This window comes from Notamacropus eugenii, chromosome 7, assembly GCF_028372415.1.
Source record: "Notamacropus eugenii isolate mMacEug1 chromosome 7, mMacEug1.pri_v2, whole genome shotgun sequence".
Classification (NCBI taxonomy): domain Eukaryota; kingdom Metazoa; phylum Chordata; class Mammalia; order Diprotodontia; family Macropodidae; genus Notamacropus; species Notamacropus eugenii.
Window position 1 is genome coordinate 89,675,767 of NC_092878.1, and position 27,533 is coordinate 89,703,299.

A 27,533-nucleotide genomic window follows, 5' to 3' on the forward strand; every position below is an offset into this window, starting at 1 on the left:
AAAGCAATATATAATAAGACCATAGTGCAGTTAATTGCTACAAAGGCCCAGGCACATCAAGCATTGTGGCCCTTAAAACTGAGAAACATCTTTAGCTTTATTTAAATGGAAGTTCTAAATTTCAGTTTGTCAGTGTACAAAGATCAGAATACTAGACTGCCAGATTATATGAGCTCAAGAAAGGGCTTTTACTAGATTATTTTTGCGTTGTTCTCAACTCTCCCAATGCAGAAACAATTCTTTGAAAGTAAATTGCCCTTTAGCGTCCCATTGGGTACCTGTATGCGGTAATTATCTGAAATTGTTTGTATTGCTTTTATAAAATGAGTAGTTACTCAAGGGCAATTTAATAGAGGAAGCAAGCAAATCAAACCAGAATCCTAAATCCTATTTCATTTGTACTGTAAACATGGAATTTGGGTGGTTAGATTTGGGACATTTGATGTACCACAAAAAATGTCAAGTGAGATAATTACACTTATTCTATCATAGTATAACTTCTGGTTTGGGTTCAAATAGCTTGAAAGAGCAACCAAATAATTGGAACTAAAATATTGAGTTCCATTTCAATTTGATGACATTGTGAAGACTCCCAAGGAGGTATCTTGTGCATTGGAAGAATTGTGCTCGACATTTATGACATCCTCAAATTTGTAAAACTCAATAATTAAAAGCTTTTGGGGAAAGAGACTCTATCCTGCAGCATATTTATATAACAAATTGCATTGTCCTTATAAACTTGGATTGTTTTAAAAACATATAAATCTCATAGGAAAATGTGTTCCAACGTTCATCTATAATTCCATTGCAATTTCACTAAATCAATTTCTAGTCTCAACTTTTAAATACTTTCTTTTACCTTTTCAGCTCCCATGCCATATTAAAATGTAACATTTCACTGAAGCATTCACTGAATGCTTCATCTTCAGCTACAATAAAAATTATTAACCAAAATCACATGAGTAAAGTTAAATAACTATCAAAGTCTAAAAAACTCCCTTACATTTATCAAACATTGTTTGGGAATAATTAAAAATACACAGGCGTAACAGTTCTTTAAAAACAATGTATTCCTATTGAGCTGACCGTAATTCAAAGAGAATAATAAAGGTTAAGAAGGGGATTTTATTGGCTATCTGGCCTCCTGGGCCTTTTATATTAGTTACCTAGAGAGATGACCTGGTTATGAAAATTTCATAACACTAAGTTATTCTTTTAAAAAGTTGAATATTTTCTGTATTATAAAATTTATTCTTCTCCTTCAGAGCTATTGGCTGTGTCAACACAACACCAAAATGAGAGTTTGTCTGATATATTCTATTGAATTAAGCAGTGATTTAAGTGGCAGGTAGACATATTTACTTGTTACTATTTTCTATGTTTTTTTTAATACAAAAAGAATTCTAGGTAGATACTGCTTTTATGGGACTCAGTTGGGGTTTTTTAAACCAACTTTAATAGGAAATAACACTGAATTAAAAAAAAATAGGAACTCCAAAAAGTGGTGTATGTTACTACCACTATGTAATAAGTTGTACTGTAAAACACATTGGCAGTAAAGCTTTAATATATAATGATATGATTTACTATGAAAAAATTGGTCACTTTTAATTAATATGAAATAGAAAGTTTATCATAGCATATACTTATCTTCATTCATCTGATTATGACTGCATAACAAATCAAAATAGAACTTCTTTTCCATATATCTCTTTAAAACACCTGTCATCAGCTGCACATGCACATACGCACACCTATGCAGGCAAATGTGCATGTATACACACACACACACACACACATACACAAAACATATACAACAGAGATATTTCTTGCTAAATGGAAGAACTAAGCCTTAATGCCTCTGTGGACTCAGTCTTGTTGCTGATGAATATCCTCATGCCTAAGAATTTTGTAGATAACCCAATAAAAAATATTGAAAATCAAAAAGGCTAATGGAAAGCAGGCTCGGGAAATGGTATCGATCTTTTTGGCTCTGTCAAGAAATACCTTCCTCATTTCATCGGAGTTTTTTGGTGTGATCTGGACAGGATTGTTTGGCCCCTTGGGGGTAACACCATCTTTTGCTTGCAGACATGGTCCCATTCCATAGGCTGTAAAACTGAACCGACTTTCCCTTACCTCATCATCCTGTCACAAGAGAAATAAAAAGAGTTTATATGTAATAGAATGATTTTCAGAGAGAAATGACCTGTGATGTTGTGGTATCTTTGAATTTTGATTTGGATATATCTGTTTCTATATAGGTATAGAGATGCACATATCTATCTACATCTATATATTGATAGATATGTGTGTATACATATGTGTATATGCAGATATAGGAAGAGGGAGTAGACCTCTGATTTTATTGGGAAAAGGAACTTCCTCTACCAATATAGGTTGTCACGTCCTCTGATGTTTATAATCACAGAGTTTTCTAGACTAGAGAGAGGTTAAATGACCTGTCCAGGGTCACATAATTAGTGTATATCGGAAGTAAAGTTTGAACCCAATTCATCCATCTATATTCACTATGCTATAGTGCTTCTCATATGTACACGTAATTTAAAATGTCAACACATATGTTACATGCCAATGTGACATACATCTCTATATGTGTGTTTTATATGTATATGTGTGTGTATTTGTGTCACTCTACCATATACAAAGGCAGTATGGCATACTGGATAGAGTGCTAAGCTTAGAGTCAGGAAAAACTGGATTTACATCTTTATCCAATACCTTTGAAGTTGATTAAGCTGTGTAACCCTGGAAAAATCATTGAACTTTTATGTGGGCCAGTAATTCTCAGAGATTTAGCTACTAAACCATATGAAAATGATCATCTATGTCAGGGGAAGTAATTCCCACACCAGGAATTCTCCAACCTGAAAAAAATTACAGATCTTTTCTTTACTTATTCATATATATTACATGAAAAATTAGGATTATAATTGTTTTAATGTTAAAAGGCAATTTTCCCCCTATTTTATTTGTTACCTTTCTTATGTTGCCATTAAACATAAATTGTCAATATGTCAAATATTGTAATCATGTAACAGGTTTTTTAAAAAGTATTTTGGAAGGGACTTCAATGCTCTGCTAGTATCTCAATGACTTTAAAAACCTCCACATGAAAAATGATTTATTCACTTTTAAATGACTCTGTAAACTTGCATATTGATAGATATATTCTTAAATAATAAAAATATGATGTCTCCTGACACTATATCAGGAGACCTGATGAATATTTGCAGTTTTTTTAGATGAACCTCATTTTTGTTTTTGCTAAAGATGTAATAAATCTGTTGACCAAAGAAATTTTATTGGATATTTTGGGGAAAGTTTATTTTAGTCTTCCTGTGTTCTACTTTTCTATTTACTCTGAACTCTGACTCTACGTGTTCCTAACTCCTGTTGTATGGAAAAATGAAGAATATAGGCCATGCACAAAGTTAGATGTTTAATAAGTGTCTTTGAAAAGAATGGTTTGAAATCTAAACTTATGATTGTCTCAACTACTTCATAAGCACCCTGGTTTTGTGATTTAAAACAATTAGGAGACATTAATCTTTATATTTCATTGAACTTTGTTATGACTTAAATTTTTTAATAATTCTTTGTTGTTTGAAAAAAAACTTTTGTTTTTTTCCCTTGAAAAATAGCAACTTGCTGAAAATATGCTCATCTTTAAAATGCAAATGGAGAAATAATTTAACATTTTTTAAAATAGTCACTAAATTTGGTAATTGGCATATACTTATGAGGTCTCCATTTCTCTATATGTCATTAATTGATGTCAAAGAACATCGATTTTCAAAAAAGGTAAACAAACTAGTCTAAATATGACAGTAAGTTCATGGAGGTCGTAATGGTAAATTACTAGAGTTGTTTAGAATATGTAACACTTCATCAAGAGTGCTTTCTTGCTACTGATAGTTTAAGGCTTTGCAGGATTTTAGTCCTCTCCATTTAAAAGTGGAGGAAAAAGACAGCAGGTTTTTGAATTAGAATCATAGGCAAAGGTACAATAATTAAGCACAAAAATAAAAGATAAAAGACTAAGAAAATTTTAGTCATTTCATGAGTTGATGTTGGAAATATCAGTGAGAATAAGATTGAGGCCAAGAGAAATGCTGTGATCAAATTAATTTTTTTGAGTAATTGTGTCATGTATGTCAATTTGACTTGAGAAAGTACAGTGTACCTATTTTTGGAAAGAGATTATAAAATTTATAGGCAATTATATATGTTGAATAATAACTGATATAAAATTGATGAGTCAGTTGACAAGCCAGTATTATTTAACTTTTTTTCTGACATCATCAGAAATGTAGTCTCTCTTATACTTGATTGTAGTGTGCATATTCACTCACACTGACAGCTTTTCCATCCCCATGGAAATACTCTATCTTTGGCTGCTTTGAAATCCTTAACAAGAATAGCTTGGTGACTAAATGACTCCCTAGGAGTGTACTGCTTACATCTAAAATGAAGTGTAAACAATTTTGTAAATAATGCTTCTCCCCTCTGTACGCCAGGTAAGATAGCTACCTCCAAATGTGAACTACTCTCTAGGCAGATCAGCTGTTTGCTGCAGTGTGGTTCAATGGGATCTCTCATTATCTTTTTTCATCTGAATCCAACACAAAAGGAAGGATTGCTAACTCATCTGATAAATTATCACCTAGTTTCAAGTACTTGATCAGAGGCAAATCGACAAATACCCAAGATGTTGACATGATCCAAAGCTCTCTGCAGCTGATTTACTTGGTTAAATCCTATCCCTGATGTATCCTTTATAATAATTTAGAAAAGAGACATTTACTTCAAGGTGTTGATACTTATTCATGTGAGTCCTTCAGAGAAATAAAAGGCAATAATTGCTAGAGAGGAGTTGACTATGACCATGATTCCATCCCCATCCTTGTTTTAACATCATTATAGAAGTTTGAGCCCATAATAACATAGATTTAGATTTGCAAAGGACTTGAGAGGTTATGAGGCTATAGATTTAGAAGGAAGGGACACCATCTAGTGCAACCCTCTAATTTTATAGATAAGGATGCTGAGGACCAGGTAGCTTGGTTCAAAGCAACATAGATAACAAACAATCAGTAAGCCTTTATTAAGTACTTTCAAAGTACCAGGCAATAAGTAGGAGAGTAGAGACTTGAGCTCAGGTCTTCTGAGTCAAAATCCAGCTCACAATTTTATCTATCTCAAAGAAACTATGCTTCAAATTATATGTGTGTATATATATATATGTATACACATATACATATATAGTACATATATGTATATATAATGTGTGTATGACAAATCTTATGATCAAATATTCACTATACATGGAAATCTATCAATTCTTATTAGATGCATATTTTCATGTTTTGTACTGAATCAAGAACAGAATTCATTTTTATATGTACATTAGACAATTTAAAATGTCAAGATAAGGGTAAATTAACTCCATATTGCTTAGTTCTTGTCTCCCAGGGAATAATTAATTAAATACTTAATTTTAAGTAAAATGCTACAGTAAATTATATCCTAAGGGCTTGAGAAACATAAAAATGTTATAAAACACTCTGAAGTGCTTTCCATCTACTCTTGTATCCTGTGTGTGTGGGTAAAATTTATCAATTGTTTTTACATTTTTCTTTCATTAGAATATAAGTTCCTTAAGAACTTATATTGTGTTACATTTTGTTATCCCTAGTGCTATGCACATAGCAAAAGCTTACTAAATACTTAATAACTTTTCCAATACCATTTTCCTCATGTAACTCCCTTCCTCAAAAAACCTGCAAGGATATCCCCTACATGATGAAGTCCAGTCTCTTTAGCCTAGCATCCAAAAGCCACCACAGTCTTTACTCATTTTTCTTTTTAGCCTTTTTTCTATGACTAGTCAAACTATTCTCCTTAATGTCTCATGACCACATCTTGTGCTTTTGATTGTGCCTCATCGACCATAATCTTTACCTTTCCCCATGACTTATTTGAATCCTAACGTCTTTGTCTTTCAAGACCTGACTCATGTCCTCTAGGACACTTTTGAGTAATCTACCCATAATGATTTTCCCTCCTCTGAAGTCTTACAATTATTTCATTTATACCATTCGTTTGAAAGTTAATCAGATGAGGACTCATTATTATAGTAAACTATTATTTTTGATTTTTTGTATCATTTAACTTTTTAGATATTTATATATTATTTCACCAGTTAGATTGAATGCTGTTCCAGGACAGGGATCATACTTTGACATTTCTTTGTATCCTACATAGGATGTTTTTAAAGGGGTAATTTCTCCTAATGATTTAATTTTTTTTTTTTTTTTTTACAAATGAGTGGTATATAGGTACTTTTTCATGTATATACATGGACTGAATCAAAGAAATTTGTAGAAAGATATTAATACAATTTCATAAGCAGTGGAAGCCAATGAATTTTCCATTGAACATCTTTAGATTGTTGAATAAGGATATTTCCATATGTATATATGCATATTTATATTTATATATGTATATAAGAGACCAATTCAATAATCACCTATTGATATTTTAAAATATTATCTGTATTATTTTTCTCTAAGTATTTCATATGAAATCAACCAAATAAAAACTAAAAAAAAAAATAATCAGTTGATCTAATATATGTGGAAAATGTTTTGTATTGTTAAAACATATAAGTAAGCTGTTTTTATTGCACTCTTAGATTCTGCACCCCCCACCTAAAAATGAGTCAGGTCAACAGCCAAGGGAAGAGTATATCAATTAATATACCTGTGTGTTAGCTGATGACATGTTTTTACCCTTCTTCACTTAAAGGGGAAATGTGTTATAAAGTTGAATAAGTTATTTGGCCTTTCTGAACTTCTAGATCATAAATTCATAGATCTAGACTTGCTTAGGACTGTAAAGGCCATCTTAGTCCAATTTCCTCATTTTAGAGAGGAAGAAAAATTGACATCTTGGAAGTTAAGCTATTGTTATATGTTCTATGAGAGAGATGGATCAGATAGTCTTTACAGTTTCTTTGAGCTCCAAATTCTTTCAAAAGAATATGGAAATAACTTGTGACAGGGGCAGAGGGAACTAGCATTAAAGTTTTTTCATCTTTCAATTACTGATCCTATTCTCATTTTACATTAGAGTAGAAGCATTCCAGAAGAAATAGAATGATATCAGGCTGCTACTAAAACAACTTGAGCCTACCAGGTACCATGTCTACCTACTCCACCATGGTAACTCTCAAGTTATTTATTAGGTAATAAATTCATTGTTTCTATAATAGATGTGTATTTGTCCTTTGTGGCCAAAGAAGACCATGCCATAAGAGAAATAATGACATGACTTGCACTTGACTTTGTTTTGAGTGAGTAAGGGCTGTGCAGGTCACCAGTCTCACTTCTCCCCTGGAGCCATACGAATCCAGTGACTAGATGTTCATCAGGATGACTAGAGATGACCCAGGATGAAGCAATTGGGGTTAAGTGACTTGCCCAAGGTCACACAGCTAATGAGTGTCGTGTCTGAGGTGAGATGGTAGTGCAGAGCATAGAGCACCAATGCAGGAGTCAGGAAGACCTGAGTTTATAAAACAGATAAAAATTTTACAAATAGTAATGTTATTAAAATTTAATTATTTCATTGCTTTATTAATAACAATTACATTTCTATAGAACTTTAAGTTTTATAAACTAGTCTCCTTCCAGCTCTGGGAGGTAGGTAGGACATTAATTTTATTGTTTCCAGCAACTAATCATAACTCCTTGAAATGCTACATGTATTTTTACATGCATTGGTATATTGTCTCACAGAACAGATACCATTTTTTTTGTTAAAGAATGAATTTGTCTTACTATGCAAATTTGGATTTAATTTAAATAGGGAAGGATGGAAAATAATCATTTACTAAGTGCTTAATATGTGCCAATTTGTTAAGGACTTTACAAATATTATCTCATTTAATCTTCACAATAACCCTGGGAAGTAAATACTATTATTATCCTCATCTTATAGCTGAGGAAACTGAGGCAGGCAGAAGTTAGTAAATACTATTATTATCCTCATCTTATAGCTGAGGAAACTGAGGCAGGCAGAGGTTAAGTAACATACTCAGGGTCAACCAGCTAGTATGTAAGTGTCTGAGATGGCATCTGAATTGAGGATTTTCTGACTCTGGTACCACTTAGCTGTCTTAGGTTTGATACAACTTAAGCCCTCCAATGTAGGATGGAGATTTGGAATTAAAACTTGAGTTTGAATCCTGGATCTGTTTATTGTCTGAGTGACCCTGGGACAATTCACTTCTCGTATCATTTCCAATACAGAGATAAGATTTTTTTTTGTGATACTCTAATAAAGCATTAGTATACGTTGACAATTATTAAATCTTTATTTAAATGTTCATTAAACATTTAATATGAATTAAACTACACTAAGACTTTTTGGCCACCCTGCATAGTATACAAATTATTTTCTTTTCTGAAGTAAATTGCCATTAAAACTTTAAAGGATAAAAATATTTAATCATATATTGAATAACATTTTTTAAAGTAATGTCAGATACCCAAAGTTTTTTTTTTTTATATTTCTGGTTATACCCAGTGCTTGGTATATAAAATTAAAAATGAGGTTTCCTACTTTTATTGAGTCCCCAAATTAGAAAATTAGAAATGCTAAAATTATATGTCATATCTAGCATGGCATGATGCATAGAGAGTCAGCTTAGAAGTCAGACAGACCAAGGTTTAAATCCTAACTCGATACAATGTATCTTCAATGTATTTCCCAAGGAATTTCCCAAAATACAAATTAGGGAGAAGTTGCAAATTGGCATCAATGGGGCATTTTCCATGGGAAGGAGTTCCTCATAGTAATTAAATCATATGTCCTGATGCTCTCCAATCTCCTACCACCTCAAAATTATATGTCTACCTTTATATTTTCTTTCCATTTTAACATCACAATTAGGTTGCATTTAATATTTACCCAGAGTCTTTTATGGCTCAAAGAGGAGGCAAAAATGATGATGTCCAGCACACAACACTTTTAGGTTTGCTAAGCCTCATAATAACCTTATGAAGTAGGCAAATAACCCTACCCTAAATTTAGGACTGAGGAACTGAGGTTTAAAGGCATTAAGTGACTGTTCACATAGCTACCAAGTGTATAAGGTGGAGTTTGAACACAGATCTTTCTGAATAAAAGTTCAATGCTTGTTTCACTGTCACAGATTGCATTTCAGAAATTTAAAATTCTCTGTTCAAATTTTTTTTTCTTAGCTGGAAAGGACAGGAGAAACATGGGAAATAGAAGTTATTACTCTATAGGGGTTGGAGGGGATTAATAGCCCTGATGAATTGCAGAAGGTTTACATGTTCTAAAATCCACCTTAGAAATGAAATTACTGGTCCATAATTAACTATTTAAATCACTATCTAAAGAGGCACCCTTGGAAGAGTTTCTTCCATATATGTCTTCTGGGCCTCGATTTTCTCATCTCTAAAATGATCTCTCTGGTCTATCACAGCTCTGATGTGCTATAATTCTGGTCGTTGAATGAGAAAACAGACAAGAAGAAGAAAGTGAAGGATGAGAACAAAACTTTCATATATGAGTTGAAAATTAACATTCTAAAAATACCATCTTACAAACAGAATAGGGAATCCCCAGAAAATTGCTAAGAAATAACTACAATCCTCACAAATTTTAGTTATGCAGTAGTTTGAGGAAAATATAAAAAAAATGAGACAGAAAATCCATTGCAGGTGTATATATACATATATATGTCTGTCTGTCTATCTGTCCATCCATCCATCCATCCGTCCATCCGTCCGTCCGTCCGTCCGTCCGTCTGTCTGTCTGTCTATCTGTCTATCTGTTGTTTGATGTTTCAACTACTCCATCAAAGTCACTACAGTATGACTTCAAAAAAGAATGCATAATTTAAAATCAGGGGACCTACCATGTTTGTGAAAATACTACAAGAATTCCTGAGAAAAATGCAATCCATTCACATAATTTCTTTTGCTTCATAACGACAAATAACATAGCACTCTGTGTGTATGTGTTTAGTGATTTTTCAGGCATAAGATCTTTTAGAATTTCTTATATCTTTATAGAAAATCAATCAATATTGTGTGTGCGCTAAAGTTTATCTCTATGAACTTTTCTTTTATCATTTGCATTATTGTATACACATACATCAAGGATAACTAAGTTTATTGTAGCTGTTTGTCTTGAAAACTTAGAGATAATTTCTCCAGATAGTTTAAAAGGATTAATAGTAACTCCAAAAACTCAAAGGATTTGTTATTATCTCCATAGATGTACCAGCTAGCCCATGGCTTAGTCTGTAAATATACATAATAGCTTATAGTAATAATGTTTAATAATATGTGCTAGGAGATTGTAATTTCCCTAAGTCATTGCATTGTCCTGCTGCAATGCTACTGAAATTATATTAAGAAACAAATAAATTGAAGCACGGGCATTTTGTCCCCCTCTCTCACATGGTTCTCCTTGGGTTATTCAGAAACATTTTGGCATTTTTTGATAACTACATAGCACAAAAACAATAAAATCATCAATGAGCGAAGCAATTTCCACCTAATACAGTTTAGTAAATGCGCACACACACACACACACAAACTCCCAGACTGCTCAAGGATGGACATTTACCACAGGGCATGTAATTAACACACAGTACTCCCCAACAGTGTGGGGTGGGGAAATCTGGACCAGGGGCAAACTTTCATTATTTACAAAAAAGTGAAGGATCTTATTTAGTAAGGGCGAAAGATGACAAACAGAACATTGGAATAAAAGACCTGGACCAATAATTTCCTTTGGAATAATGTTGTGGCGTATCTTTTGTCAATGGCATCCTAGTGTCCCCTTATCTTCAAAGATAATTTGAGCTCTGCTCTATTTTATTCATTGTAATTGTCCAATAGAAAAATTGTAGATTAGTTAGGAACATTTTAAATTAAACCCTAAAGAGAATGAGGGGAATTAATTAAATGGATAGTTTTTAGACCAATATTATGTTTAAGTGGGCATCTGAACGGCAAAACACAGCTTGATACACAACTTGGCACGTTAAAGACTGAATTCAGTCACCCAGAAGGTTTTAGTTGGTGAACAACTTGTTAGCTAAAAATTATTCATTCTCTCTCTCTCCCCTCCCCCCTCTAATTCTCATTCCTCTCTCAGTTGTTAGTGAAGAACTGAAGTTAGAATTTCATTGAGAAAACAAGCCCCTTTTAAAACCACAAGAGGTTTGCCTCTTGGTGGACACTGAGAGTTTATATGACTTTCTTAAGGTCATAAAGTACAAATCAGAGGCAAGATTTAAAAGCAGATCTTCTTTTCTAATTGGCTAGCTCTGTATTCACTGTCCCACTTTTCCTCTCTGCTTTGTTATTTAGTTATAAGTGCTTATTTAAGTCAAAAGATTAATTTCTAAGTAGTATATTTTATTGGTCTACTTGCTTTCCAATCTGCTTTGAATGTTTCGAGATACATGTTACAAATCTGTTCTCTCTGAGAAGTTTCCAAGTGTTAATAAATAGGCCTTTGATTTTAGAAAACATATTTCAGTGACAATACCTGAGGGTCTCCCCTCAATATACTTACAATTGTAGTTTTTTATCTGTACATCTAGATAACATCCTTTCCTTTTCTCATCTGACTCTGGTTTGTTACCCGTTCAGTGTGCATGTCACTCTTTTCTTTCTTAGTTATTAAAAAGGTCTAAGAACATCAGAAGCTTAAGAAATGTAAGGGAACTTAGAGATCAATGACTTCAACTTCTTCCTTATTTTATAGATGAGGAAACAGAGTCTTATGATGGTTAAGTGACTTGTCCACAGCTAGCAAAAGTCTGAGGCAGGCTATGAACCTAGGTCTTCCTGACTCCAGGGCCAGCTCTCTGTCCTGAGTGATGGATACATTTTCAATAACTCAAAATAATCAACAGTTTATTAAAAATTAGACTATTGAAGAATAGTTTGGTTTGTGCCCCACTGCTCAAATATAATCAGATTGTCCATTATGTGAATTGATACCACTGGTAAGATTTTAATTATCAGTAGGTATGTATTGAATACTCTTGAGATGTATAAATTATGAACAAATAGTTTGTCTGTTTTTTTCCACTGGAGTATTGCTTGTATCTTTTGGTAAAGCAACATTTAATTGAAATTTTTTCCCCTAAACATAATAAAAACATAGTATGGCCTAGGTGAAAAATAATAATAAATATTTCCCAAAGGCAAGATGTTGCCATGCTACAGACATAATTGTGCATGCAAATCCCATGCAATCAAATGACAAATTATTAGTCTAACAAATAACTCTTGCATAGCAATTATGTATCGTTATTTAGTGTTAACTAGAAACCAATTCAAACGTCACAAATATAACAAGTCTAAGAAAAGCCGCCCATCTAAGAAAGAGCATGCAACTTTAATGGCAGAGGGAAAATAGTATGGAATTACATACTATAAAATAACTTAAGCACTTTATAAATCATTTCAGATTTCTTCTGTCAACAGCATTGGAAGCAAAGTTATCTCATGGATTAAGTATTTTTAGTATTCTCAAATGATGACATACCATTTTCCATTAGCACAGATAGCACATAGAACAGGTCCACCTTTCCTCCATTTTCATTGAATCATTTTTATATGGCATAGCATTCTCCCCCAAGCTAAGCACCATATGTCGCACAGTCTGCCAAGACATACTTATTGACTTATGCTTCTCCCCCCAATTGCCCCCTCCCCAAGCATTTGTCCTCATTTCATATGTAGAACTTAGTAGTTTGCAAACAGAAACGTTCATTTGTCTTATGTATCTCAATCAAAATTCAACATGAAGAATTAGGTACACACACATATGGAATCTGAAAAGACTTGTTTTTCTTCCAATTGAACATTTCAAGTCAAATATAGGATTGCCTTGGAGCAACTTTCCTTTTCTTTTTTTAAATAAAGGAAACAAAAAGAAAAATAGATAAATTTTTATTCATTTGGATACTACTTAGTTTGGGTAAAATGTTTCATTGTTTTCATTTTGACAATAGTTATGAAAATATGAACTGTTTTTTCTTTAAATATATATTTACCAGAAAAGCTTGAGCTATCAAAGAGCTCAGAAAAAAAAGTAGTTAAGGTGATAGTTAAAATGCCTTCCCCAAGTGAAAAAAGGCTGAAATGGGACAATTTTTCCCCGTAAGGAAAAAAAAAAATTAAAGGAAGGAAAGGTCCAAGAAATAGCTAAGATTGCTGATGATTTTGTTATTACTTTAAAATAAAAATGGGCTTTGTTTCCCCACCAGACACTGCCTGCATGCAGAAATATGCTGTTAGCCTTTAACTAATGACCGCAATCTTCTAGTTGAAGTTAAGAAAGTGAATTTACCGTGTCTGAGAAACGGTAAAACTTCTCCAATGCAAAAGCTTCTGTCTGTGGGAAGGCAAAGTGGACCAAGAGGGATTGAGAAATCAGAGTCAAATAATATATAATTCAATAAAGTTGCACATTTGGTTTGAATGACATATAACATCTTAACATAGGTTATCAACAAATAGAGTCTTCATATACCCAGGACTTTCTCCCTCAGTTAGTACTGAACTTAGAAAATTCCAGAATTTTTTCCTTAACTTAAATTTCTAGAGTGTGCTGATTCCTGAAGATGAGTCTTCATTTTTTACTTTTAATATATACATATATATGAACATATATACGTATGCATGTATGCATATTTACGTGCCAAATGCATATTTTTTCTAATTTTCCAAATCACAGTTTGTTATTTCATATTCCTAAGATTTCCACAAGGTGGAAATATTTTTATGTAAATGTGGAAAAGAATCTGTCACACTGAGGTAAAGAGCAGTTACTCTGTTAATTCTATTTAAATCACTAGTCACTGAAAGTGGAGTCCTTTGGACTTTTAGTCCACTATTTTATACATCCAATCATCTTGCTTCCATGATTCATGATAGGTATGACATATTTGTGTCATTTTATATCTCCCTGTAGTGATACATTGACTTCTTCTAGAATGCCACTTATCTTGAAATATTTAATGTATTATCCTATTTCCCTCTAATTCCCAAAAATAGAGGAGCTATGAATACTAGTTAAAACATAAGGAAGGAAGCCAAGTAAATCTGAAAAAAAAAGAATAAGTAAGAATTTTTTCTCCTCTATCTCCAACAAAACAAAGATGAGGAGAAAATGGGCAGTGCTTATAACTTATAATAAATAATGAAAAATAGCTTTATCAGTTTGGCAACTGAGGAATCAGGAAAAGAATGCCAACCCTTAGGGTAAGATTTTTTTTTTTTTTTTTAGTTTTGTACTCTAAAAGTAAGGACCAGACTATAATGTTAAGAGGAAGGGAGTGGAGAGCAGGGGATGGATGGGAAGGTAAAAGTGGGGAAAGAGAAAGTAAAGGAAGATAGAGAAGAGGTGGGAAGGTGAGAATAGTGAGGAGAAGAACAGAGAGGGAAGATTCTCTTATTTTAAAATCTGTCCATCTAATATGTTTCTCAGTATACCATTTAATATGATCAAGTTTTGGCAAAATATTATATAAATGAACAATCCTGAGGCTTCTATTCTTGACATTTTGCCAGATTTTTCTAGTACTTTTCCCACAGTACAATGAAATAGACATTTCTAGAAACAGCACACTCTCTCTCTCTCTCTCTCTCTCTCTCTCTCTCTCTCTCTCTCTCTCTCTCTCTCTCTCTCTCTCTCTGTGTGTGTGTGTGTGTGTGTGTGTGTGTCTTCCTTTACCATAAGACATAGCTGGATAAGTAGCTATTTTGATGTACATGAAATATTAAGAAAAACCAAGAACTAACTTCAGTTATCATGTGATATTGGAGTGAGCTTAAAAAAGTCTTCGAATCTTTTCTGTCTTAGGAGATGTACACTATTTAACTGAAACTATCATTTTTGAAGTTTTAATTAATTTCACTTAAACATTTTGATGTTCCAGTTCCTAGTCACTCTTTCCTCTGCCAAAATCCAAACTAGAAGGTTGTACTTTTAAGTGGGCACCTCCTATATTAAGAAAAACCAACAAAAGGATTGGCACTGGAATGTAGGATAAAGCTAAACCTTCTATTTATTGTTATAGTTATGTTTCTAAAATATGATCTGACATTTATCAAAAGGAAAAAAAAGGAGAGGATAAAAAACAGCAGAAGATATTTAAGACCAGTTTGTTTATCTGTGGGTAAAAATAATGTCTAGAGGATCCCTTCATAGATTTATTTCAAAATGTTCATGGTGCCAGCCTAAGTCAGGACATGGTAGTAACATGCCAAACCTAGTGACTTTTTTCATAAAGACATATATAAATGAAGAAAAGATCAACCAGCTATGTGGTTCTTTTTCTTCTGTCTCATCAGATAAAAAGATATTTGGTTGAAGAATATAGATGGAAAAAAGCTTAAAATAAAACTTTTATCATAGCAGATTGATTTAGGTTAAGTTAAAATCCTAGTTCTTCTCCTGTGATACCTTTTAGAATTAACATATGTAAAGCAATTGATTTTCTTAATTCAAATAAGAGATTTTATTTGTAACAGTAAATACATTGGCAATAATTTGGAAAACTTTTCTGAGCTCTATACAGCTTGTTTCAATATAACATTCTGTGAATATTTAGATTCCTGTATAATTACTAGAAAACTTTGCTAAACTACAAATTACAAAACACCAAAGCAATGGTAGCGTGTTTATCTTCCTATCAGGTTATTTTCCTTCTCTAAGGCTACAAAATCAGTATCTTTCCAGATTTATAATATGTTCACATCCTACCTTGTTCTTCTTTCGTTTCCGACGGAATCGCAATAGTTCCTTATGTTGCCTCGATACAAAATTGACAGCAGCATACTCTAGGAGTGCTGAAAACACGAAGAGGAGACACACTGCCATCCAGATGTCAATGGCTTTGACATAGGAGACCTGGGAACAAGGAAAAGGCAAGAGATTGACTAGGTGACTTGGAGTGTTATCTCCAAGAAAAAGAAAGAATGGGGTGGGAGGTGTTTGTTGGATTCCATCACCTAAATACCAGACAGTTTCCTGTAAAATAAAAGAGTAAACTTTTAAAAACTTTTTAAAAAAGGACTGTTTCTGGAACTTTACCATACAAAGCTTTTCAAATACTAGATGATCCTCCTTTTCTCTTGTTTACATTGTACTTAGAATTTGATTCCAAATTAACCACCTACATAAAAGAGAAAAAAATGTAATGAAATGTGATTTTGCTTTCAGAAAGTTTAGTACATGAGACGTGGGACTAAAATTGAAATGTGTGTATGATGTGGGTGCTACAATTCTCCCATTTTCTCCAACCAGATATTTCTACTGTCTAATATCTTCTGGAGGAGTAATTGGGATACTCTGAGGCTGCATTAACACTTTCAGGTGAAAAAGGCAGAATGAACTGAAATGGTAAATTAACAGTTGCCATATGACAGTAGAATCTAGAATCCAATCTACAAACATTTATTAAGTTCCTACTTTATGTAAGGCACTGCCCAAGGTGTCAGGGAGATTTAAAAAAAAGATGATAGCCGCTGCCTTCAGGCAGCTGGCAGCACTGAGTCTGGAGTGTGGAAGACTTGAGTTTAATTTTGGCCTCAGAAACTTATTAACTGTGTGATCCTGGGAAATTCACTTAACTTTTGTGCCTCAATTTCCTTAAATGTAAATTAAGGATAACAGTAGTGCTTACCACAATGCCTTGCATATAGTGGGAATATACTAATCCTTTCCTTCTTCCTCTCCTTCATGGAACTCAGTCTAGTAAGATAAGACAGCTACCAGTAATACACAAAAATGGTCAAGTTACTTTACTTCTCCTGTCTTCACTTTCCTCATAAATAAAATAAAAGAGTTGAACTAGATCAGAGTTTGTTAATCTTTTCTGCATCATGGACCCCTTTTTAGAATAATGTTTTTAAATAAATGAAAAGGGAAACAATTGTATGGAAAATGTAATTTTTAGTCATTCAAATTCATGGACCATCTGTAAGCTATCTACGGGACCCCAGATTATCAACCCTTGTCCTAGATGATCTCTAAGGTCTCATCCAACTGCAACATTTTGTATTTTAATACATGATAAGTACATAAGGGAGATATAACATTACTTGTCCTTCCTTGTATCACTATGGCAACTGCTGAACTCTAGCAAATTTCAAATAAGTAGTAATTCTTTCTTTTAACAGGAAGTAGAGAAATTTTCTCTTCTTTTCAAATATACTTACTATTCTGTGCTTGCTGTCCTTAAGTACTCAGATAGACATAGAACAAGCAGCACTCTTCTCTGTAGAGGTATAACCCTTCATGATATGGACTATTCAGTTCATTTCAATAAAACTTTTAAAGGACCTACTATGTTTAATACACTAGGAATATAAAGGCAGAAATGAAATAGCCCCTACCTGTAAAGGGAGGTCAAGAGGATTCAATATCTGCATCACTAAGTAAATAAAATGTAATTCAAGGAAGGAGAGACCACCACCAATTGGGACTTCGAGAAAGGTTTCAAGGACCCATTGTGAGCAAATTGCCTTATCTTTTTTCAATCATCAAGTATTTTTCCCCACTCCCCATTGGATAAAAGAAAAAGTAGAAGCAAAAATTTCAAAACAAATATGCAGTCAAACAGAACAAATTCTTATTTTGGTCACGTCCAAATACATATGTCTCCTTCTGTATATTAATACATCACCTGTCTGTCAGGAGGTTGACAACATTGTTCATCATATATTCTCCAGAATTGTGGTTGATAACTGGGTTGATGAAAGTTCTTATGTCTTTCAAAAATAGTCATTTTTATCATGTTGATATAAATTATTCTTCTAGTTCTATACTGTCTCCTCTGAATCAATCCATATGTCCTCTCAGGTTTATCTGAAACCATCTCTTCCTTCATTTATTATAGCACAATAGTATTTCTATATAGTCTTATTCTGTAATTTATCCAGTCATACCACAAGTGCTTGTATTTATTTTGTATTATATATATATGCCATGTTGTCTCTCAAGAAACAAAAGACAACAGAACAAACTCCCTGTGGGCAGGTGCTATTTTTTTATTATTGTATGACAAGTCCACAGGAGAGCTTCTGGTACATAGTAGGTACATAATAAATACTTTCTTGTTTGATTGGCGCATTATCCAAACCTTAAAAGAAGTCAAAGATGCCAAGAAGCAAAGATGAGAAAGGAGTGTATTCCTGGTATGAAGGGTTGGCTGTACAAAGACATGGAAATAAGAGATAGAATATCAAATTGGGGAAACAAGTATGCTCATTTCTTTGGAATAATGCATGCGTGTGTGTGTGTGTGTGTGTGTGTATGTATAAAAGGGAATAATATGAAATATCTGGAAAGGTAGGTGACAGCCAGATTTTAAAATGTTATAAATGCCAAATGTGGGGTCTGTGTGTTACCCTAAGGGTATTAGACTTTTAAGAAAGGTAGTGATATTGATGAATCTATTACTTAGTAATTTTGTAATAAATAAATAAAGGTAAATGAAATGAAAAGTAATATTGGTAGTTTTATGGAGGATGGATAGAAAAGAAAATAGATCAGAAACAGTTTCCTCTTTCAATTGTCCCAGGGAAGAGAGGTATGAGATAGGACTGTGTAAGTGGAGAGTAGAAATTGGGTGCAAATGGTGGTGTAGAGGCAGGTTGAATAAAAACTTTTGACCTATTAGATGAGAAGGAAGCAGCAAAGATGACATGGAGGCTATATGACTGGAAGGATCATGCTGTCCTCCAGAGAAACAGGGTAGTTTACAGAAGGAGCAGAACAGGGAAAAGAAATAATGAGTTTGGTTTTAGACATGATAGTTTCAGATGGTGATAGAACAAAAAAGAAGTTGGTGATGGAAAGTTAGAATCCCAGAGTGAGAAAAGAGGTATTTGGAAATTTTCTGTATTGAGATAATGATTTAACCCATAGAACCAGATGAAACCATTAAGATAATGTAGAGAAAGAAGGCCCAGGAAGGGGTATCAGGACACACCCGTGTTTGGAAGATAGAAGAGGGATGATCCAATGAAATCAGTGAATAACAATTGGTCAACAAAGGAGTTAAGACTGTACAGTAGGAAAGTGAGGCTAGAATACATTAGACTAGATTGACAGAACAAGAAGCAGTTGGAAAGGACTAGTGGTTTTCAAGTATAAAGACAAGGGTGTGATGAAGGGGTAAATTGTGATGTATTGAACAGTGAGGGAAAGTTATCTAGAGACAGATTACAGTAACAAATGTGGGGAAATCTTGTTTACTAATAGTGTTTTCAATACATTATAACAAAACCCCCTTGTTATACTGTGCAATGCCAACACAACTGTGCCCAGTTACCTGTGACACAAAATAAATACCATTCCTTTCAAATGAACTCTCTACCCACAGTAATATAGTTATAAAAGATTAATTCAGTCCCTGAATGAACATCAATACCCCTTGGAGAAAATGACTCAAAAGTGGTTGTGTGAATGTTACTACACTTGAGTATAAATGGCACTGTCTGTTCTGAATGGAAATGTTACTTAATCTAATAGGTCTACCCAGAGACATCTGGTTCATTGCAAAGTGATTTGAAATTTTCAAAGGCCCATGAGCAGTGCAAAAAGAAACTTTTGTCTCAAATCAGAAGTTAAAAGTTGTATTTCAAGTCATTTGGGAGTCCCCATTTGCATTGCTCCTGAAGGAGCAATCTGCCTGCATTGACTTGGAATGGCAACAAATGGAGCCACAGAGAATTAAAGACCTCACATACACTTTCTAAACTATATTTTCCTACTTATCCTGTGGAGATGCTATGTTAAAATATAGTTATACTTTCTTAACTTTTCATCACTTAGCCTAGGATCATATACGATTGTAGACCTAGAGCAGGGAGCAGTCTTGAAGGTTGTCTAGTCCAACTCTTTTATTTTAAGAGCAGTTCAGTAGCACAGTGCATAAAGAGCACTAGATTTGAATCAGAAGACCTGAGTTCAAATTCAACTTCAGATACTTACTAACTGTGTGACCCTGGCAAGACATTTAGCTTATCTGTCTCATTTTGCTTATCTGTAAAATTAGAATAATAATAGGATCTGCCTCCCAGGATTATTGTAAAGATAAATTGAGATAATATTTGTAAAGACCTTAGCACAATGGCTGGTATATAGTAGTTGCTCGATAAATATTTGTTAAAATATAAACTTTTGTAAAAAAGAAACTAAGATTACTTGCTCAGCATCATACAGATATTAAATGGTAGAATCAGGATTGGCACCTGGGTTCTCTGACTCCAAATCTAGGACTCTTTCTACAGTACCATGATTCTTTTCACAATAGATACAGGTTGCAACACTACATGTTTGTAGATGGCTTCATGAGTTTCTGCTGTCAAAACAATTCACACTGAGTTAGATTGCTCTTGAGATGAGAGGTACATATTTTGTCCCTAGTAACATAACTTGGGCAATGTATGGGACTCCAGGGTCTCCTCCACAACATGAGGAAGAATTGGAGAAGGGATTTTTCTGGAAGCTCAAAGCAGGCAGATAAAACAAACCAATATTTGTTCAGCTCCTGTGATGCACAAGGCATTGTACAAAACACTTTGGGGGATACAGAAGAAAATGAGGCATTTATTGGTAATCACAAACAAATACAAAGCTTAATCACATACATAAATTCTCAACAGTACTTGTATTTTATAATGACTTTCCCCCTCATTATAGCTACATTGTCCTTTGTGAATTTAGTGCTAGCCAAGAGTGGTGAATAATTGATTTCAGAAAAGCCAAAATACTGTAGGCAAGAACATAAAGTACATTAGATTATTAAACCTCAAACTTCCCTTAGTCTATGCTAGAGCACTTCTTAAGTGGGATATACTGTCAGGTGGGATCATGAGGTTCAGAGCCAGAAAGGACCTAGGGATTGCATCCCTAAATTGAGGCTAAAGTTATGCCTCCAGAGAGGTTGAGACTTTGTTCCAGTCATAGAGATAGTAAGTGGCAGAATGAGAATTGAAACCCCTATTTTTACTCCCAAATCTGGTGTGGTTTTCACTACAACAAATAATGTCCATATATCTATGTATCTAAAGCTTTTCTACAGCTTGTGTTAAAAAAATATACTTTTGGCAACTACTTGGAAAATCATGTAATTTCAGAGTTGAAAGAAGCCATGTAATCAAACCCATATCTTAATAGAAATTCATATTCTCTGGTATCTCCATGGGCCATCTAATCCAATCCAATAAACATTTATCAAGCACCTACAACTTGTCGGATACTAAGCACTGGGGATATGATTAATAAAAAAAAGGTAATCCTTGCCCTCAATGAGCTCACAATTTAAGGGGGAAGATATCACATGAAATGCAGGAAAGCAGGAATGGGGGAGAAGAGGCATGAGATACCAGGGGCTACTCATCATGAAGCCATCTTGTTTGATTGAGTTGGAACCAAGTAGGGCAGTAGATGCAAGGTAGAATTATCTGAGTCTACTTTACTGGATGCTGTTTACTTGTTGCTCAGAGACCTTTAACAGGGACAGGGTGAGGACTATTCCCTAAAGTAGCTCATTGTGCTTTTAAATAGTTCCAATTATTAAGAAATTTCTCCTTACTTGCTGCTGAAAACTAGAGGTAATTGCTAAAACCCTTGGCTACTAGTTTTGCCCTCTGGAAGCAAGTAGAACAAATCTGATTTTTCTTAAGATGGTCTGTTTTTCTGTAAATAATGTGTTGTGCTACCCAACTAGCAGTTGTTCCAGTGTGTATCTTGGTAGATAAACTCTCAAATATTTTCTATGTACTAGAGTTAATTGGGTTTAATTTCTTTTTCTATCCCTTTCTGTTGAGTTCTATTAGTAATATATAAAAAGATCCATCATTGTTTCTCAGCTACTGACCTAAGTTACATCAAGGACTTGTAATTTTGTTATCTACTCATGCAGATCACAGTCCATTTATACTTTCTAGTCTTAAACAATTGCCTGAGGATCACAGAAGTTGAGCAACTTGCTTTTGGTCCCACACTGGGTGTCAGAGCTGATATCTGCACTGCATCCACACTCTATCCATTATATCATGCTGTCTCTCTAATGTGTAGAAGAGTTAAATTCCTTCCTTGGTTGATGATGGAGCTGTAGGATTTTGCTTTCAGGTTAGCACCTTAGCAAAATTCTCTTTCCTTCTCTCTTTTATGCCATTTGACAAAGTCTTTATTGCAAAAATTAAATTCAATATCTTCTAATCCATGACACAGAGAAGGGCTTTTCCATTTTGTAACATTTCTGGAGAAGTATTTGCTGTCTTCTGTTTGTTTCATGCCTTATTCAAGAACTGATGCTACTTACAAGTGAGGAGGATCAGAGCAAAGACAAATTATAATTTTTTTAAAAAGCTGATGCTAAGAGGGCCAGAGCCAAGATGGCAGAGTAGCAGTACTGACTTGTTAGCACTTTCCCCACAAACTCAGCCAAATACCTGTAAAAAATGGTTCTAAACAAATTCTGGAGTGGCAGAATTCACAGAATGATGGAATGAAGCAAATATTTAGCCCAAAACAGCCTGGAAGGTCAGCAGGAAGTGTCTATGGCACCATATTGGGGGCAGGGCATAGTCCAGTATGGGCTGTGCTAGCACAAATAAGACCTGAGTAGGCCTCTGGGAGACCGAATCTCTTGCACCTGTAGCAGTTTCCAGACTTCCCATCCCCAAAATGCTGAGGAGAAATTGGAAGGTCAGTGGAAAGAGCCTGTGGGACCCCTGTGGGAGAGTGGAGAGGTCTAGCCCCAGCCCCAGGGTAACATAGGAAGGAGGGGATGGGGGAACCCATGGCAGCCACAGCAGCAGCAGGGGCAGTAGCAGCAACTGTTCCTGGAGCTCTATGCCCACAGACTGTGGGGTAATCAAGTGGCTGACAGTACACCTCCCACCCTCACTGGAAGCAGAGATCTATTTTGACAAAGAGCTCAAAAGTCATTTCCTTGAGGAAATGAGCAAAGACTAGAAAAAGAATCAGACTATAGGATCTTATTTTGGTGACAAGGAAGACAAAAACATGCAAACAGAAGACAACAAAGTCAAAGCTCCTTCATCCAAAATCTCCAAGAAAAATATGAATTGATCTCAGGTCATAGAAGAGCTCAAAAAGGATTTTGAAAATCAAGTAAGAGAAGGAGAGCAGAAATTGGGAAGAGAAATGAGAGTGATGCAAGAAAATTATAAAAAACAACTCAACTGTTTGCTAAAGGAGACCCAAAAAATGCTGAAGAAAATAACAGTTTAAAATATAGACTAGCCCAAATGAAGAAAGAGATCCAAAAAGCCAATGAGAAGAATGCCCTAAAAAGCAAAATTGGCTAGATGGTAAAGGAGGTTCAAAAGCTCTTTGAAGAAAATAATTCCTTAAAGATTAGAATGGAGCAGATGGAAGCTACTAACTTTATGAAAGATCAAGAAATTATGAGACAAACCAAAAGAATGAAAAAATAGCACACAATGTGAAATATCTCATTGGAAAAGCAACTGACCTGGAAAATAGATCCAGGAGAGACAATTAAAAAATTATTAGACTCCCTGAAAGTCATGATCAATAAAGGAGTTTCGATATCATCTTTTAAGAAATTATCAAGGAAAACTGCCCTGATATCCTAGGACCAGAGGGTAAAATAAATATTGAAAGAATCCACCTCCTGAAAGAGATCCCAAAAGGAAAACTCCTAGGAATATTTTAGCCAAATTTCAGAGCTCTCAGGCCAAGGAGAAAATATTGCAAGCAGTCAGAATAAAACAATTCAAGTATTGTGGAACTACAATTAGGATAACACAAGATCTAACAGCTTCTACATTAAGAGATCACAGGTCTTGGAATATAATATTCCACAAGTCAAAGGAGCTAGGATTAAAACTAATTATCTACCCAGAAAAACTGAGTATAATACTTCAGGGAAAAATGGTTATTAAATGAAATAGAAGACTTTCAAGCATTCTTGATGAAAAGACCAAGGCTGAATGGAAAATTTGATTTTCAAACATAAGAATCAAGAAAAGCTGAAAAGGTAACCAGGAAAGAGAAATCATAAGGGACTTAGTAAATTTGAACTGTTTACATTTCTACATGGAAAGATAATATTTATAACTCGAGATTTTTCTCAGTGTTTGGGTGGTTGGAGGGATTAAACACACACACACAACACACATGCACATATATGGACAGAGGGCACAGGGTGAGTTGAATAGGAAGGGATGATATGTAAAAAATATAAAATTAAGGGGTGAGAGAGGAATATATTGAGAGGAGAAAGGGAGAAATAGAATGGGGCAAATTATCTCACATAAAAAGCAATAAAATGCTTTTTCAATGGAGAAGAGGAGGGAGGTGAGAAGGAAAAAGTGAACATTACTTTCATCACATTTGGCTTAAGAAGGGAATAACATGCACACTCAATTTGAAATGAAAATCTTTCTTACACTACAGGAAAGTAGAGGAGATGTGTCTAAGTTGGGTATGGTGGGGATGATAGAAGGGAGGGCAAATGAGAAGGGGGGTAATTAGAAATAAACACTTTTAAGGAGGAATAAGATCAAAAGAAAGAATAGAAAAATGGGGGGTAGGATAGGATAGAGGGAAATATAATTTTTCACATGACTTTTATGGAAATCTTCTGCATAACTACACATGTATAACATATATTGAATTACTTGCCTTCTCAGTGGGGATGGGTGGGGAGGGAGGAAGGGAGAGAAGTTGGAACTCAAAGTTTTAAAAATGAATGTTAAAAATTGTTTTTGTATGCAACTGGGAAATAAGACATACAGCCAATGGGGTATAGAAATCTATCTTGCCCTATAAGGAAATAGAGGGCATGGGGATAAGATAAGGGAGAGGTGTGATAGAAGAGGGGGAAGATTGGGGGAAGGAGTTATCAGAATGCATACTGCTTTTGGGTGGGTGGATGGGGAGAACATTTGGAACTCAAAATCTTGTAGAAATTTAAAAATAAATCTAAAAAAAGCTGATATTAAGATACAAAGTTTGTGTTGGAATGGTCAGTGGGGAAAGGGCACTTTGAGAGCACTAGACAAGAGATGACTAAGAGCATGGGCTTTAGAGAACCTTGAGATTCATCCCTGGTAGCTACAGCACATGTATTCCATTTCAGGTTTATAAGGAATACTATGAAACTGCAGATGGTACTTTCCTAAGAAATCTGAATTAAATATGTGTATACTTGAAAGATCTGAATTCTCTAAAAAAACAAAATCTGTTTTCTCTCTTTCCCCACTAAGAGAGAGAAAAACAAACCTCACGTAACAAAGTCAAGCAAAACAAACTCCTACAGTGTCCCTTTCCAATAGTTTATGTGTCATTCTGCATGTCCTCACTTAGATCCTATTCACTGGCAAGTCAGGACACCACCTTCCTGGTCTCAGTGGTCCTCTTGGAGAATGAAAGACAAACAAGGAATAAACAAGCAAATGCCTATTTCTGCATATCTAGTTCAACACTTCTTTGTCAAGAGGTAGGAAACATAGCTCTTCATCATTTCAGAATCATGGTCAGTCATCTTATTTAGCAAAGATCTTCAAAAGTTGTTTGTCTTTACAATGTTGTTACAGCATAATTTGTTCTCTTGGCTCTACTCACTTCCCTCTTCCATAGTTCCTACAAGCTTTCCCAAGTTTTTTCATCCCCTTTATTATTTCTTAAGGTACAATAATATTCCATTGCATTCATATGACACAATTTGTTCAGCCATTCCCTAAAGGACACTCCTTTTATTTATAGTTATTTCCCAGTCAATAATAGTTGCTGGAAATATTTTTGCATGTATGGACCCTTTCTGTCTTTTTTGGATCCCTTTGGGGTATAGATGCAATAAAGTATCTGTTTCAGTCTTCTCAGAAGTTGTCAAATAGTGTGTCCTTTCCCCAAGAGCTGGAGTCTGGGCTTATGGGATACTAGTCTGCTAAGTTACTTTGTTTCTCTATATTGTCTTCCTAATCTGTTCCCCTGAGAGACTGCTGTGTTGTTGTTTTTTTAAACTAGTAATAAGTCATTTTGATGGTTCTATGAATTCCTTAGTGTGAAAACTCCTGGTTTCAGGATTTCCTCCAATATTGTGAATCACAGCCCACTGACCTGCCTAAGGACATACTCTTAGGAACTTTCAGAGGTGGAATTTGAACATGGGTCTTCCTGACTTCAGGCCAACCACTCTATTTTATGTGCCAAGCTGCTTGTGAATACAATGGTGTACTGGACCCAACTCTTAGAGGCTCTCAAGAAATGATTATTAAATTTTCAGGGTAAGCATTTACACCTTGGAAATTCAGGGCTTGATTTATCATTTGTTTGTTTATCTAGACTTAACAGTGATGGAGAAAATGTTAATGAAGATTAAACTTATTAGGGGCTCATGCATACACTTTCTGTCAGAGAGGCAGTTGTTAAAACATTTCCTAGTTTACCCATCAATATTCTGTACTAAAAATGGTTCTTTTTGAAGAAAATTATTTTATTTGTCAGAAATACAAACAATGTGATATAAGAGAAGCAGTGTTTGACTGGGAAAGAATCCAGTGACTTTTTAAAATTTGTACTCTGCCATTAATTGTGTGACTGACCTTGGACAATCCACTTAATAACTGGATCTCAGTTTTCTCATCTTTAAAATGAGATGGATGAATTACGTGATCTCTAAGGTCCCTTTCAGCTCTGTGTTTTATGACTCCGGGATGGCATAATTCGTAGCCTAAATATTTGAACACATGCTATACTATTCTTTGGTTGACTTCTGCTTCTCTACATTTATCTTTCACCTTGAGGAAACTGAAAAGCAAATTCAGAAGGTGTCAGCTTTTTCTTTCCCTCTTAGACCCAGTCTATGAATCTCACTGACATCTCTTAGCACTCTATTAATATTAATAGCACTTCAAAATCTATTAAGTATGAGACTGGATACACATAGATTTATAATTGACTTGTATCTCTCTCCCTGTCCCTGTCCCTATCTTTATCTCTCTCCCTCTCTCTTCTACCCTTTCTCCCATCTCTTTCTTTTTCTCTCCCCCTTCTTCCCTCCCTCTTTCCTCTTCCTTCTCTGCCTCTTCTTTCCTGCCCTCTCCTTACATATTCCCCCCTCCCACCTATGCTTCTGTCACTGTTCTACCATAAGCTTATTTCCAACCATAGTCACTCACTCTATTGTTTTTTCCTTCTTGCTTTTCAGACCTATCAGTATTTACAAACTAATATGGTATAAGATGAAAGATACACTCACCTCAGATTGCAAATTGCTTTATCAAATTGAATCTGAACCAACAACAGTGACAGTCTATCAAAGGCAATTTCTGGTTGGGAATATGGCTGCACATAGATGATAATCAAATAGTCAGTTGATTTAGGGGGGTATTGTGAAAAGAAACAATTAAATTGACTGAAGGTGACTTTTTTCA

At 34.5% G+C, this 27,533-nt stretch overlaps 1 protein-coding gene across 1 annotated transcript in view; it reads right to left on the reverse strand.

Moving 5' to 3' along the window:
* Positions 1-1,380: 1,380 nt before the first annotated feature.
* The window catches only part of GLRA3 (glycine receptor alpha 3), a 142,979-nt gene continuing 116,826 nt past the window's right edge, over positions 1,381-27,533 (reverse strand). Inside the window, exons 8-9 of the mRNA XM_072625150.1 lie at positions 15,853-15,999; positions 1,381-2,148 (exon numbers count right to left, since the gene is read on the reverse strand). Coding sequence (XP_072481251.1) covers positions 1,870-2,148; positions 15,853-15,999 — 426 coding nt within the window. The 3' untranslated portion in view covers positions 1,381-1,869. The remainder of the gene's footprint in view (positions 2,149-15,852; positions 16,000-27,533) is intronic.